This window comes from Balaenoptera musculus, chromosome 8 (assembly GCF_009873245.2).
Source record: "Balaenoptera musculus isolate JJ_BM4_2016_0621 chromosome 8, mBalMus1.pri.v3, whole genome shotgun sequence".
In the NCBI taxonomy this organism is placed as follows: domain Eukaryota; kingdom Metazoa; phylum Chordata; class Mammalia; order Artiodactyla; family Balaenopteridae; genus Balaenoptera; species Balaenoptera musculus.
In genome coordinates, this window is record NC_045792.1 from 19,185,407 (window position 1) to 19,202,376 (window position 16,970).

A 16,970-nucleotide genomic window follows, 5' to 3' on the forward strand; every position below is an offset into this window, starting at 1 on the left:
TTTAAGCTTTTGGCTCAGGAAAGTGGCACGTCACTACATATAAGAAAGGGTCCTTTTAAATCGTTCAGATAGTGTTAAATCCTTAAGTGCTCTTTTCCTTATTCTTTGCCTGGCTGCCTTTTTTTCATCTTTTGTATTTCAATTTAAATGTCATGTTTCTTAGAAGAAGAAAAGGTCTCTCCTCTAAGAGATCCTCTTCTTAGAAGAGGTCTCAGAAAAATAAAGTAAATTATACCTTACTTATTTTTATCCTGCTACACATTCAACACACATTTGCATGTTAAGGCTTTGTTTTGATATATTCTAAGAAAATCTCATTTAAATATGGAAGTATTAAGAAAAATCATTGTGCATTATAGTATGCCTCTAGCTATACAGGTAGATCCAACTATATATTAATACCACAGTCTGAAATAATTTTACATATGTATATATTTTTTTTACAGATGATGTGTTTTCTGAAATTCTGAATCATGAGTCTAGCACTTAATGATCTGCTTATTTGCTGCCGTCAACTAGAACATGATAGAGCTACAGAACGAAGGGTACTAAATTACTTAAATTTAGTCTTTCCTTGAAACAAGTGTGTGATTGGTAACGCATTATTTTGTTCTTTTTTCATTTTCAGAAAGAGGTTGAGAAATTTAAGCGCCTGATTCAGGATCCTGAAACCGTTCAACATTTAGATCAGCATTCAGATTCCAAACAAGGGAAATATTTGAATTGGGATGCTGTTTTTAGGTATTCCATTCTAAATTTTTTTACTGTCTTTATTTTTCTTTTTCATTTTTATTTCTCTTGTGATATTTTTTTGTGTATGTAGGTCTAATTTATCTGTGCTCCCTGTGAACCGTTGTGCCTTGCATAGGAAATTGGCGCTCAATTTTTATCTGTAACATAATTTTTAAAGGATGTTCATGTAGAAAAAGTTAAAATTTTTGAATCATTTGTTCAATAAAATGTCAAACATATTTCACTCAAGATTAGAGAGAATTTCTTTCGTATCAGTTCATTCATAAGACTTTATTTCAAATTAGAGCATAAAATTAAGTTATATCAAGCCCTTTATTGTTACTTTGACATCTTTAAATATTGCTCTAAGTAACTGCCATATGTTAAACTATAATAAAAAAGTAAAAAGGAGTTTTAGAAAAACTCTGTATGAATGCAGTTAACAAATACAAAACTCTGGCATTGGAAAGACACAATTCTTTGCTGAACTGGAGTGGCAAACAATTAATGCTTTTTACATTAAGACATAATTTTCAATTATGAAGTCCATTTATAACTAGAAATAGATTGTAAGACTTAGGAAAGATGAATAAAATATTTTAAATTAATGTAAAATACTGATAAACTTGAAAGAACATTTTCAGTCAAGGGGAAATATGAGTATTTACTTGTTCTTGAATGTTTAGAACAGATAATCTATTTTATTTTTTAGCTCTTATTTGGTACTAGATAGACCATTGCAGATATCATTGTAGATAACATGAAAAATATATACTTCTTTTCCCCTGGTTACTTACTTTATTTCAGATACCACAAATATAGTTATTTAAAGATGAATACTGTTTTGTGTAAGCTGATCATGTAGGCCAAATATGCACCTGATGCACCCAGCTAATCATGAATATCTTATAGGCAGGCTTCATTTAAAGGCTAGAGACATTACCAACTGCCTAGGAAAGAGATAGGTCATGTACAGAATAACAGAAAGAGGTGAGAAAGAATTGAGAGCCCCTGATAGCATTGCAAGCTTTTAGTGATAAAATGAGAAAGCAGGCAGGAAAGCAATAGAAAATCCTGGAGGTTACAGATTAAGAGCTTTGCAGGCCAGACTTTAAATTAGTGTTGAGACCTTAGGCCTTAAAAAAGAAATGTAATTGTTTTGTTTAGCTGGTACATTGATTGAAGCAATGTGGTTTAAACAATGCTCTTTATGATGGCATGAAGGATTTTTTGAAACTATTATAATTTAAGTATTTAATGAGTGTCTGAAATTACATTGCACTTTCTTGAAGAGTTTTACAGAAATATATTCAGAAAGAAACGGAATGTCTGAGAACAGCAAAACCAAATGTATCAACCTCAACACAAGCCACCAGGCAGAAAAAGATGCAAGAAATCAGTAGCTTAGTCAAATACTTCATCAAATGTGCAAATAAAAGTAAGTGCTATTACTTGGCTTAATAGATTATTGTTACATGAGTTTGGTCTGAATATGGTGAGATAAAAGTTCAGTGCTAACTCTAATTTCTAGTACATGTAATGATTTTTAATACTATAGGTTCAAATATTTGGAGGAATTTGTACAAGCATGGAATGATAGAATCTCAGGGTTTGGAAGGATTAAAAAATATTATTTCATCTACCCATTTTTCTTGGATCCCATCTATATGTCCCTGGCACTTAGGTAGCCTTAATGATTAAACATGCCTTTTGAGACTTTCTTTTCTGTTTGAGTAGTTTTCATAGTAGTGAAAACCTGTCTCCTTTTGTTACTGCTTCTATTTGCTGAGATAATACAGAAAAATACTAACTCAGTTTTTTCAATATCCTTTTTTCAAATATCCTTTGAGATATTTGAAGTTACCCATGATATTTCCCCTGAGTCCTCTTCTCTAAGCTAAACAAACCTACTTTCTACTGCTCATATGAGCTAGTTTTGTGTCACTTCTGAATATTCTTCAGTTTAATTCTCTACCTCTTAAAGTGTGGGACTCAATCTTATAGGCATATTCTGATTGGTATGGAGTGGAGCAGGACTTGCATATCTTTTATTCTATACTTCTACTGATTCATTCTAAGATTACATTAGCTTTCTTGGCAGTCAGAACCCACACTCTTTAACTAATAGCATGCTTACTATTGATTAAAAAAAAAACCAAGTTCTTTTTTGCTCCTGATGAGCCACATATCTCCCATTTTGAACTTATACAGTTTTGAAAAGCCAATATTTTTGAACCAAAATGCAGAATCCTAGTAGGCTTATGTAAGGAAATGGTTTTCATACAATGCTGAAAAGCTAGAGGCGGAAATGTTTGTTTAGGGACTTGGACTCAAACTTTGTTTATTTTTCACAGATAAGTAAGTGGCTTTGTGATGCCAAGTTTAGTTTACGAATCAGAAAAGCCCAATGTTGGTAAACATTACTAAGCAGAAGGATATAGATTGTTAGTGAATGATATTTCAGAATGGTGGTATGAGACTTGAGTCTAAAAGACAGTGGCTTTAGCAAAATTTTAGTTTTTCGGCTCCTCTGAGATCCATTTTGTGTGGATAGCTGCAAGCCCTGAGAAGGGACTCCAGCATAGACAGAAGAAAGCTACACCGAAATATTTTTGCACCCGCTTTTGCTCTGCATCCATTAAAATTTGTATTCTTGGCTACTAATGCTGGGCTCTTAATAGATCTTAATATGGTCTGACAGAATTTATGACTGAGTGAGAGAAAGATATTTGTATCCCATTCGTAGCCCATCAGAAAAGTTTGCAGCTTAGAATTTTGCTTTAAAGTGAAAAAAACCTTCTATTGCAAAATTAACAATGGAGATCACATTTTCTTTTTAATTAATTAATTTATTTTTGGCTGCGTTGGGTCTTTGTTGCTGTGCACGGGCTTTCTCTAGTTGCGGCGAGCGGGGGCTACTCTTTGTTGTGGTGCGCGGGCTTCTCGTTGCGGTGGCTTTTCTTGTTGCGGAGCATGGGCTCTAGGCAGGTGGGCTTCGGTAGTTGTGGCTCACGGGCTCTAGAGTGCAGGCTCAGTTGTTGTGGCACACGGGCTTAGTTGCTCCACGGCATGTGGGATCTTCCCAGACCAGGGATCGAACCTGGAATCCATCAGGAATACACCCTGCATTGGCAGGTGGATTCTCAACCACTGCACCCCCAGTGAAGCACGTGATCACATTTAAAAATGTATGAAAGTATCAATATGTTGGTTTATAGGAATGAATGGATGAAATTTTCAGTGTAAGCTTATTTAAATGGTTGAAAAATGATATTTTTATTCAAGGCTTTTTTTCCTTTCAAGTTCTACTTTGTAACTTAAACATCTTTAATCTCGGAGCAAAACCAGGAGCTACTATCGTGTCATCTCACTTCTTCAATTTTTTTTTTAGAGGGTTGGAGGGTTGATGAGAATTGAAACACATGTCCAGACTTTGCCAGACTTGCTTAACATTGGTACCCAAGGTATGATGAAAGAAACAGAGATCAGAAAAAAAGAGGTAGATGGGAAGGAACCAGTAAGCAAATATTGTTCAACTGTAACAGATGTTATAGTTAAGAAAATGTTAGGAAGACTATAACAGAGAAATTCACAGGGTGTTACAGCAGAGGATATTATGATTGTGCATTTCATCATTAGCCAGATGCCTAAAATTATAAGCCATAAGTAAAAATGATTTTTTAAACTAATAACAGAAACTATACTTGATCTTAGCCAAAAGGCCAAGAAGTGATGATTTTTTGTTATATCAGTGTATATTTATTTATCATACTTCTAAATATAACTAGTCTCATCATAAAAAATCCTAAAGTAGAATATATTCAAATATACATAATGACTTGCACCCTGCTCATAACTTACAACAAAAAATTTATATGCAATTTTAAGATTGTTAATATTGAAATATGAAAAATTTCAGCTGTGACATCAATACGATTTACTGAAAGTAACAAATAACTTTTAAATATACTTTTGTTACCTTTAAGAATATATCCAGGGCTTCCTTGGTGGTGCAGTGGTTAAGAATCCGTCTGCCAATGCAGGGGACACGGGTTCGAGCCCTGGTCCGGGAAGATCCCATATGCTGTGGAGCAGCTAAACCCGTGTGCCACAACTACTGAGCCTGTGCTCTAGAGCCCACGAGCCACAACTACTCAGTCCACGCATCACAACTACTGAAACCCGCGTACCTAGAGCCCATGTTCCGCAACAAGAGAAGCCACCGCAATAAACCCACACACTGCAACGAAGAGTAGCCCCCAATCGCCGCAACTAGAGAAAGCCCGCGTATAGCAACGAAGACCCACCACAGTCAAAAATAAATAAAATAAATAAATAAATTTTTTAAAAAAATGAATATATCCAGGGACTTCCCTGGTGGCACAGTGGTTGAGAATCCGCCTGCCAATGCAGGGGGACACGGGTTCGAGCCCTGGTCCGGGAAGATCCCACATGCCGCGGAGCAACTAAACCTGTGCGCCACAACTACTGAGCCTGTGCTCTAGAGCCCACAAGCCACAGCTACTGAGTCTGCATGCCACAATTGCTGAAGTGCGCGAGCATAGAGCCCGTGCTCCGCAACAAGAGAAGCCACCGCAATGAGAAGCCCGTGCACCGCAACGAAGAGTAGCCCCCACTCGCCTCAACTAGAGAAAGCCCGTGCGCAGCAACAAAGACCCAATGCAGCCAAAAATAAATAAATTAAAAAAAAAAAAGAGTTCCATTGAAAAAAAAAAGAATATATCCATTAATTCTGAATTTTCAGGACCTCTAATAAATAAATAAAACTAAAAATTATAACCTTACATATGTATATATAATAAATGCTATTATAGGACTTGGAAGTAATTTTGCTTTTTAAAGTAAATAGTATTCTCCTTATAATCTTATTCTAATAAATTCAGGTTTTATAAAAAATACCAGGAAACTTTGGGTCAGTCAAGGTCTAATGTCAGAAATTGTGAATTATTAAGGTAGAATGAATGATTGTTTTTGCTATATAATCCAATAGGATTGGCAAGTTTTTTTTTGTAAAGTGACCAGATCGTAAATGTTTTTGACTTTGCAGGCTATGTAGTCTCTGTCTCAACAACTCGACTTTGCCGTTTTAGCATCAGAGTAGCCATATACAATATGTAAATGAATAGATATGTTTGTGGTCCAATAAAACTTTATTTCCAAAAACAGGAGGTTGGCTGAATTTTGCCCCTGGGCCATCGTTTGCTAATCCCTGTTTTATGAGAAGGAGGTTAGTTAATAGTAATTTCCCAAATGGAATTAATTATACAATTGCCATTCCAAGCATCCTTAACTTATTTGTCTTAAGATTTATATGTTTTTGTTTGTTTATTTTTAAATAGGAGCACCCAGGCTAAAATGTCAAGAACTCTTGAATTATATCATGGATACAGTGAAAGATTCATCTAATGGTGCCATTTATGGAGCTGATTGTAGCAACATATTGCTGAAGGACATTCTTTCAGTGAGAAAATACTGGTGTGAAATATCTCAGCAACAGTGGACAGGTATGTTTTGAAGTTGGTTACTTGTGAATTTTTCCTTGTGAAATGAAATTTCACCAAAAGAGCATTCAGAGTCTATTTGTATCCCCCAAATGACCTCACAGTTTAGCAGTACCTTAGTAAAATTAAATGATTATAGAATCTGACACTTTTCTTGTATTATGTACTTCTTAAATTGTCACTAATAATGTATTTGGTACCTGCTGTCAGAACTAAAATTACAGAATTGAAAGATGCCATACCTGTCCTCAAAGACTTGACAGTCCAATGACAGAAAAAACCAAGTAAACTGAAAGTTATAATGCAGTGAGTTCACAAATCAGTGACACCTAAATGCAACAATGATTAAAGTAGAAAGAAGAAAACCGAGAGATGTCATAAAAAGGAAAGCAAGAGAATTTCAAGTTGGAAGAGGTGTGACATTTAAAGTGTTGTAGAAATAATAAGATGCAGAAGTATCCATTAGGACTAGGCAGTTTGCAGGTCACTGGTAAGGTAATTGAGATGAAATATTAGAATACAATATATAGGACCCAGTGACTTACAAGATAAGTAGAGTGGGATGCCATGGAGGTATTGTTGACAGTTTGTAGGTGAGAGGTACTAAGAGACCACAAAGGAAGTTTGGTCAGAGGCTGAAATTTTTGAGTTTATTGATTTCAAAAGTGGAGTATTTCTGGCTCTGGCTGGCTTACTGGGTGAAAATGGTATTTGGCTTTAATGAGGTGACTTTAACCAGATGTCAAAGTCTTCTAATACAGCCACCTCTGAAAATTTAGAAACTCAGTATTTTTCATTGAGAAGTATTCAAGATAAATTGTGCTAACTTAAAAGACATTTATCTATATTTTTTACCATCAGTTTATCATTTCAAAATAAGATGTTTGTGGACCATAAACCCATGACCTAATCAGTGGTCTACATTGTATTCTACTGTTCCCACATGAATAAAGGCCTTCTTAGCTATTGCTTAATTTCTTATCTGGGGCCTTTGCTGTTGCTCTGAGCACAAAGGAGGCTTTGTCCCAAACAGAGCCCTCAGTAAGCCTAGTGGCAGCCTTTAGAGAATAGGCCAGTGATATCTAGGGCACACCGACACGTCTGTCACCAAAATGGTTCAGCCTAAATATTTAGAATATTTGTACATTTTAGATTATTACTTGTAACTATGGGTCTCTGAAACAAAGGCAGTCGTTCCTCTAGTCTCTTTACTCTTGATTCCATCATCTGGCATGTTCTCTGAAATTCTCTATTTTTAAGCAAACTACTTTCACTTCTAGTAGTCTTTTTGTTGAATTATTTTTTTAGTTAGTTACCTTCTCTGAAATTTACTTCTCTAATGAAGCCTGCTCAAGAAGTGAAGTTTACATTCAAAATATATTTGGTAGAGGTGGTGATTGAAGCCATGGTTATGGATGAGATTGTCTAGGGAGAGAGTTTAGAGTGAGATGAGAAGATGGCCTTAGTCTTCTAAACCAACATTTCCATATAAATTTTGGAATCAGCTTGTTGATTTCTACAAAAAGTCCTGCTGGGATTTTATTGGTATCGCGTTGAACCTATTGAACTAAGGAGCAATAGACATCTTAACATAGACTCTTCCAATCCATGAACATGATATATCTCTCCGTTTATTTGTCTTTTTTGATTTATCAGCATACAGAATTTGTATATTTTTGTTAGATTTATACTGCAGTAGTTTGTAAATTTTACTGTCTTTTTAAAACATTTTCTTTTCCATGTTGTTCAGAAGTACAGTTGACTTTTGTATATACCATATTGATCTGGGACCTTGCTAAAATTGCTTATTAGATCTAGGAGGTTTTTTGTTCATTCTGGGGAATTTTTTATTTAGACAATTGTGTCATCTGCAAGTAGGAGAGAGTTTTTTGTTCCTTCATTTCTGAGCCATGTGGTCTTATTTCTTTTTTCTGCCTTATATTGACTAGGACCTCAGTATGAGTTTTTGTTTTTAATGATAAGATGTGCATAACATAAAATTTACCATTTTAACCATTTTTGCATATACAATTCAGTGGCATTAAGTATATTCACATTGTTATGCAACCATCACGACTCATTTCCAGAACTTTTTTCATCTTCCAAACTGAAACTCTGTACCCATTAAACAGGAACTTCCCCTGCTCCCCAACTCCAGCTCTTGGCAGCCATTCTACTTTCTGTCTCTGAATTTGACTACCCTAGTACCTCCTATAAGTGAAATTGTACAGTATTTGTCCTTTTCTGAATGGCTTATTTCACTTAGCATAATGTTTAAGGTTCATCCATGTTGTAGCATATGTCAGAGTTTTCCTTTTTAAGTCTGAATAATATTCCATTGTATGTGTATACTACATTTGGTTTATCCATTCATCTGTCATTGGACCCTTGGATTGTTTCTACATTTGGATATTGTGAATAACTCTACTATGAACATGGTATACACATAGCTCTTTGAGTCCTTGCTTTCAATTGGGTATATATTCAGAAGTGGAATTACTGCATCATATGGTAATTCTATGTTTAATTTTTTGAGTACCCACCATACTGTTTTCCACAAGGGCTACACCATTTTACATATTCATCAGCAATGCACAAGTGTTCCAATTTCTCCACACCTTCACCAACACTTCTTTTTCTTTTTCTTTCTTTTTTTGATAATAGCCATCCTAATGTAAATGGGTATGAAGTGGTGTCTCATTGTGATTTTGATTTGCATTTCCTTAATGACTGGTGATGTTGAACTTTTCATGTGCTTATTGGCCATTTGTATATCATCTTTGGACAAAAGTCTATTCAAATCTTTTGCCCAGTTTTTAATCGGGTTGTTTGTTTTTTGTTGTTGGATTGTAGGAGTTCTTTATGTATTCTATATTAATCCCTTATCAGATATATGGTTTGGAAATATTTTCTCCCATTCCATGGGATGCCTTTACCTCTGATGATAGTGTCCTTTGATGCACAAAAGGTTTTGCTTTGATGAATACAGTCTATCTATTTTTTTCTTTTGTTGCCTGTGCTTTTGGGGTCATTTCCAACAAATCATTGCCAAATCCAATGTTATGAAACTTTTCCCCTGTGTTTTCTTCTAAGAGATTTATAGTTTTTCCTCCAATATGATTTTGATTAGGAGTAGTGAGAAAAGACATCCTTCCTTGTCCTGTTCCTGGTTTTAGGGGGAAACATTCAGTGTTTGATCATTAGCATATTAGCTATTTTTAAAAAATTAATCAATTAATTTTTGGCTGTGTTGGGTCTTCATTGCTGCACGTGGGCTTTCTCTAGTTGCGGCGAACGGGCGGGGGCTACTCTTTGTTCCGGTGTGTGGGTTTCTCATTGTGGTGGCTTCTCTTGTTGTGGAGCACGGGCTACAGGTGCATGGGCTTCAGTAATTGTGGCTTGTGGGCTCAGTAGTTGTGGCTCACGGGCTCTAGAGCACAGGCTCAGTAGTTACGGTGCACGGGCTTAGTTGCTCCATGTCATGTGGGATCTTCCCGGACCAGGGCTCGAACCCGTGTCCCCTGCATTGGCAGGCGGATTCTTAACCACTGCGCCACCAGGGAAGTTCAGCATATTATCTGTTGATACAGGTTGAGGACATTCCCTTCTATTCTGGTTGCTCATGGTTTTTTATCATGAATGGGTATTGAATTGTTAATTTTGTTTCTGCATATATGGAGATAATCATGGGTTTTTTTGTCTTTAGTTTATTGATATGATGAATTATGTTGATCAGTTTTTCACAGGTTGAGTCAACCTTGGGTTCCTGGGGTATACCCTATTAGGGCATGATGTATTATCCATTTTATATATTACTGGATTGAATTTGGAGGTGGTGGTGGTTGTAAGGTTTTTAATTATGAATTCAATTTCTTTAATAGATGCAGGATTATTTAAGTTACATATTTTCAGTGATCTTTGGAATTTGTTTCTTTAAGAATTTGTTCATTTCATATAAGTTGTTGAATGTATGAGTGTAAAGTTGTTCTTGAACATTATTGTTTCATTATCCTTTAAATGTGCTTAGACTCTGTAGTGTTCCCTCTTTCATTACTGAGTCTGATCTTATAATTATTAGTTCCTTACTTCTGTTTGTTTTGGATTTCATTTCTTCTCTAGTTTCTTAAGCTTAGATCATTGATTTGAGAGCTTCTTTCCAAATATGTGCATTTAATATAATAAGTTTTTCTCTAAACACTACTTTAGTCACATCTCACAAATGTTGACAATGTTGTTTTTTCTTTTTCTTCAGTTCAAAATATGTTCTAGGTTTTTTTGAGGGCTTCCCTTTGACCCTGGATTATTTGAAAGTATGTTGTTTAATTCCCATTCATTTGGGGTAATTCTCCTGTTTTGTTCTCCTTTTGTGGTTTAATGTTATGGTCAGAGACCATGGTTTTTATAACCAAAATTATTTATAACTGTTATGATTTCTTTATGACCAAGGATAAGGTCTAACTTGGTGAGTGTTTCATATGCATTTGAAAAGAATGTGTATCTGCTATTGTTGGATGAATTATTCTATACATGGCAGTTACAGTCAGTTGGTTGATGGTGTTCAGTTGTATAACAAACTGGTGTGAAAGCATGAGTGACAAGTGAGAAAATGGATTAACAAATACAACATTTTCAAAAGTTTTGGTTACAAGGGGAAGGGAAAGGGGGGTCCTATTAAAGAAGAGAGTGATTGGAGTATATATACATGTAATCAGAAGGATTCAGTGAAGAGAGCATAGTTGAATACACAGGAAAATTGCTCATGTATGTTTCCTGAGAAGAAGGGATTCCAAAGCAAGAGCCCTAAGATTATCCTAAGGAAGAAAATAGTTTTTCTAATAAGGTAGAAAGGAAGAAAAGTTAAAAACCTTTAGTTGCTTTCTTGTATAACTAATATAAAATATGGGCTTCCCTTCAGGTCTTGGAAGTGCTACATAGTTTTGCTTCTGCCTATCTCTCTGACCTTAAAGTCCACCCCATCCTTCTAATTTCTGTGCTCTAGCTACAGTGGCCTTTATTCAGATTCTCTAACCCAGTGATTTTCAAACTTTTTTTAATAGACTTTATTTTTTTAGAGCAGTTTTAGATTCACAGCAGAATTGGGCAGAAAGTACAGAGTTCCCATATATCCCCTGACCTCACATGTGCACAGCAACATCCAGCACCAAAGCGGTACATTTGTTTCCGTCAGTGAACCTACGCTGACACCTCATATCACTCAAAGTCCATAGTTTACACTGCCACTCTTGGTGGTGTACATTCTATAGCTTTTGAGAAATGTATAATGATATGTGTCCACCATTATTGTATCATAGAGAATAGTTTTACTGCCCTGAAGATCCTCTGTGCTCTGCCTATTTATCCCTCTCTCCACCTTGATCCCTAGCAACCACTGATCTTTTTAACTGTCTCCATAGTTTTGCCTTTTCCAAAATGTCATATAGTTGGAATCATACAGTATATAGTATTTTCAGAGTGGCTGCTTTCATTTAGTAATTTACATTTAAAATTCCTCCATGTCTTTTCATGGCTCGATAGCTCATTTCTTTTTAGCACTGAATAATATTTCATTGTCTGGATTTACCACAGTTTAATTATCCATTCACTTACTGAAGGACATGTTGATTGCTTGCAAGTTTTGGCGATTATGAATGAAAATGGTATAAACATCTGTGTACAGATAAGTTTTCAACTCATTTGGGTAAATGCTGAGGAGCATGATTGCTGGATCATATGGTAAAAGTATGTTTAGTTTTTAAAGAAACTGCCAAACTGTCTTCCAGAGTGGCCATTGTCAATTTCTATATTAAAAATCAGTAAAGCATAATTTTTGTAATTAGTTTTAATTAAAAAATAGGAGCGCTAATATTTTCTTCTGACATAGCTATGGGTCATCTCACACACTCCTGTTTAGAGAGTATAAGCTCTTTCTTACCTGTAGCATTTGTTCTTTTTTCAGAGGCTACCCTTTGTATGGCCCGTTTTTTCTCGTTCTTCAAGTCTCAGTTTAAATGTCACGGCCATTTTCTGATTGTTTTTCCTAATTTCTTCCTCTCTTATTTTCTACCGTGGTACTCTTTCCTTCGTAGTACTTTTGTGAAAATAAATGACACGCTTCTAAATAATTCATGGGTGGAAAGAAAATTCTCAAGGCATGTTTAAAACTGAATGAAAATGAAAATTAAAACATATCACAATTCGTGGAATGTAGCTAAAGTTATGTTGAGAGGGTAATTTATAGCATTAAATGCCTACATTAGAAAAGAGGAAAGATATCAAATTAATAATCTTAGCCTCCATCTCAAGAAGCTAGAAAAACAAATCCAAAGACTTCAAGCAGAAGATAAGAACAGAAATCAATGAAAACAGAAAACAGTAAAGGAAAATTATTGAAACAAAAAGCTGATTCTTTGAAAACATCAATAAAATCCAGAACCTCTAGCAAGAGTGAGTAAGGTAAAGAAAGACACAAATTATTGATATTAGGAATTAAATGGGATATAATTGCAGATTCCGCAGATACTGAAAGAATAGTAAAGGAATGCTATAAACAACTCTACACACATAAATTTGATGACTGAAAATAAATGGAACAATTCCTTAAAATCACACACTATCAAAACTCACCCAGTATGAAATAGGTAATCTGTATACTTCTGTAACCAGTAAAGAAATCAAATCTGTAATTTAAAACTTTTCATTAAAAAAATTGGGAACAAGACAAGGGTATTCGCTGTCACCACTCCTATTCAACATTGTACTGGAGGTCCTAGCTAGGGCAGTTAGGCAAGAAAAGGATAATTGGCATACAGATTGGAAAGGAAGAAATAAAACTTCACATTTGTAGATGATATGGTTGTCTATGTGTAAAATCCCAAGGAATCTACATTTAATGATGTCATTTGGGGTTTTATTTTATTTTCTTAACTCCAGAAACTCCTTTTAAAAAAAAAAATTTATTGAAGTATAGTTGATTTACAATGTTGTGTTAATTTCTGCTGTACAGCAAAGTGACTTGGTCGTACATATATATATATTCTTTTTCATATTCTTTCCATTATGGTTTATCACAGGATATTGAACATAGTTCCCTGTGCTATACAGTAGGACCTTGTTGTTTATCCATCCTATATATAAAAGTTTGCATCTGCTAATCTCAAACTCCCAATACTTCCCTCCCCTACACCTCCCTCCCCTTTGACAACCACAAGTGTGTTCTTTATGTCTGTGAGTCTGCAGAAACTGCTTTTTAATATCATGCTGTTTTGCTATCTGCTCTTTGAGCTTTTTTTGTTGTTGAATTCATGGAGAAAGGGAATTCATTTGGAGGCATGCACTGCCGCCTTTTTTGGAGAAGTAGGACTCTACTCTTCTGAGACTTTTGTTGAATGTCTTATACCAGCTTTTTTTTTTTAACCACTTACTAGGGGAATATGTTGGATTCTGTGAGAACTGGGATAATTTCCCCAAGTAAAATAAAAGCCCTGAAAGTTGAGATTTAATCAGAGACAGAGAGTTGCATTGTTGGCTTTTCCTTTTTCACCACTTTGCTCTTGCCAAGTAATAAGAAGGAAATGCTAAAGATAACGCCTCCTGTTTTTCTGTCTCCAAATTTGTGTGTGTTAACTCATGTTTTTACCATTATTTAGGTATTGCATGTAGTGAAAAAACTTTGGGAAGCAGTTGTGTAGAGTTCTATAAAGTCAGATATGATAGGGATCATTTGAAAAATCATTTTTCTTACTATTTGATGTTTGAGGTTTTTATATTGTCCTTATTCTTTGAATTTAACATTTCTGACTTTAAGCTATTTCTGCAGAATTATTTGACATAGACAGTTGAAATTATTCTTAAGTCACTTTGCTAACTGAGGACTTCCTATTATCTCTTTATGGGAAGAAAATCCTGCCTTAGCAACTTTGCTTTTTTTTTTTTTTTTTTTTTTTTTTTTTTTTTTTTTTAAATACGTGCATTTATTTATTTGTTTGTTTGTTTGTTTTTGGCTGTGTTGGGTCTTCGTTTCTGTGCGAGGGCTTTCTCCAGTTGTGGCAAGCGGGGGCCACTCTTCATTGCGGTGCGCGGGCCTCTCACTATCACGGCCTCTCTTGTTGCGGAGCACAGGCTCCAGACGCGCGGGCTCAGTAGTTGTGGCTCACGGGCCTAGTTGCTCCGCGGCATGTGGGATCTTCCCAGACCAGGGCTCGAACCCGCGTTCCTTGCATTGGCAGGCAGATTCTCAACCACTGTGCCACCAGGGAAGCCCAGCAACTTTGCTTTTCATTGTGTTGGGAGATAATTCTCAATGCATTTCACGTTTCTGCATGTCATGTCAGAGACATGACACTGACTGTTCTTTTCCAGACTGTTTTTTAAACTATGTTTGTACAGTGAGCCTTGGAAGATAGAGATGATAGAGATGATGGCCTCCTCTAGAACAAAGGACAAGTTTGCTTGCAGTTTATTGCTTGGGATTTCTCTCCTGTATTGTAGCTCATCATTTGCACTGTGTCACCTGTCCCTCTTCTCATTGCTTTTGAGATTGAGGAATGTATGCAAAAATGAAGGTACTCTGGGTACTATCACTGCTGTGAGAAATAAATTGTTCTCTTTCTCTGATCAGGAATTTCATGTCTTGTGCCAATATCCATGAAACTGGCATTCTAATTGGTTAGGTTACAAATAGTGTAAAGTCTCAGATCTTTCACAGTTCTTGACACACTTTACACACATTATTAATCAAATAGCACTAAGACAAAACAAAACAAAACTGTGGAGAGTACACTGTCAAGTACTTTGTTAGGCCTAGCTGAAGGAATTTAGGAATAGAGAAGTTAAGTAGCTTATCTGAGATCTGGCTCTTAAACTGGTGTTCACATACTCTGCTGCCTGTAGTTCCTGTCTTGAAGGCAGTTTAATTTATAAAAATAAATATTGATGGAATGCTCTTACTGTATTAAGTATAAATTAGTATAATTTTTAATATTTTGTGGGATTATTGAAATTTAAATTGAATTGTGACATCTAAGTTAAATGTTTTGATAGTTTTCTTTTTAAAAACATAACTAACATGGTTTTTTTTTTTTTTTTTTTTTTTAAGAATTGTTCTCTGTGTACTTCCAGCTGTATCTTAAACCTTCACAAGACATTAATAGAGTTTTGGTGGCTAGAATAATTGAAGCTGTGACCAAAGGATGCTGTTCGCAGACTGATGGATTAAATTCCGAATTTTTGGATTTTTTTTCTAAGGCTATTCAGCATGCAAGGTAATCTAATCTGTTTTTATTTTGTATTGGAAATCCATTTGATCTTTTTGCAAGACTGTGTTTTAGATTCAGTAACTAAATTTTACCAACTTTAAAACATCATTGGCCGATTATAGTAGAACTAGTGGATTCCCAAGGAAAGTGTTAGGTCCAGCACTTCCTGAATATCCAATATGCAGAACATGTAATGATGTTCTTGAGTGGGGAGATCTGTCTTGCTTTTTTAATAACAGGAAAAGCTATATGGCCTCTAAGTATTTTTATTTTCCTGATTTTTGAAGATAAATGTAATGTGCTAAGAATAAAATGAAATAGGAATATATTTTGGAAATATCAGTATCTTATATTTGTGTGGCATTACCCAATTTATAATGTGAAATATTTTATAAATGGTAGGTATTACAAATTAGTTTTATATAATTTTGGGCAATGTTTCAGCAGCAGGGAGAGCTAACAGGAGTGATCTCCCAATGCCAAATAGGAACTATTTTTTGTTGTTGCTAAGTAGTGCTGCTATGATTTTTCTGAATAATTCTGAAAGTAAGGCTACTATTATTTGAAAATCAGAACTTTTTTTTCTTTCAGCAAGCAACTTCATTACTGTCTTCAGTTTCTGCATTTTCCCCCGTTATATTAAGTCTGTTTATTTTCTGTTACAGACAAGAAAAGAGCTCTGCAGGTCTAAATCATATCTTAGCAGCATTTATTATCTTCCTCAAGACTTTGGCTGTTAACTTTCGAATTCGAGTATGTGAATTAGGAGATGAAATTCTTCCTACCTTACTTTATATCTGGACTCAACATAGACTTAATGATTCCTTAAAAGAAGTAATTATTGAGTTATTTCAACTGCAAATTTATATCCATCATCCAAAGGGAGCCAAAACTCAAGAAAAAGGTATAAAGAAAGTTTTTGCTATTTTGAATTTGCTTCTTCATTGAAATATAGAGGGTTAAGTATGAAATCTGTATGTTATAGGAGGTTATGACCTTCCTCTGGATTGCTGTGCTTGGTAATAGTGTCAGTCATGAGGATCTTTTTCACACTTTTTTTTTTTAATTTGAAGCTATGGTAGGTAGCAAATCATATCATGCCTTACCATTTGTTTAGTACAATGCTACGTTTTGTGAGGAATACAAACAAATATGAGACACTGTTCCCTCTAGGAGCTGATTATGCAGCAATAATTAGGTGCTAAGAGGTGTGACACGGACTGTAAGAGTAAAAGAATTTAGAGAAGGCAGGATCTTGTTTATCTACATATTGCTTTTATTAGAAAATAAAATAGATAAATGTGGATTGAACCAGCCAGATTAGTCAGTTCCCAAGGAAGATAAATACATATTGCCTTAAACCTCGTAGTTATTCCAGGCTGCTGTTTGCTAGGGAAACCAGAAATGAATGACTTATCCTCCCTTCATTCCTTTATGTTTGTCTTTCACCAAAAGAGTATTG

General features: G+C 35.2%; 1 protein-coding gene and 1 pseudogene across 6 annotated transcripts in view; one reads left to right on the top strand and one right to left on the bottom strand.

Moving 5' to 3' along the window:
- ATM (ATM serine/threonine kinase) overlaps window positions 1-16,970 on the top strand; it is a 149,139-nt gene that overhangs the window by 3,190 nt on the left and 128,979 nt on the right. For all 6 annotated transcript variants that reach the window (XR_005020942.1, XM_036861087.1, XM_036861082.1 and 3 more), the window contains 6 exons: window positions 447-545; window positions 629-741; window positions 2,025-2,170; window positions 6,093-6,257; window positions 15,349-15,514; window positions 16,174-16,412. Coding sequence is in view for 5 of the 6 variants with exons in the window: in XM_036861087.1 (XP_036716982.1) it covers window positions 474-545; window positions 629-741; window positions 2,025-2,170; window positions 6,093-6,257; window positions 15,349-15,514; window positions 16,174-16,412 (901 nt within the window). In the remaining variant the exon portion in view is untranslated. The remainder of the gene's footprint in view (window positions 1-446; window positions 546-628; window positions 742-2,024; window positions 2,171-6,092; window positions 6,258-15,348; window positions 15,515-16,173; window positions 16,413-16,970) is intronic.
- LOC118900314 lies at window positions 4,327-4,466 on the bottom strand (annotated as a pseudogene).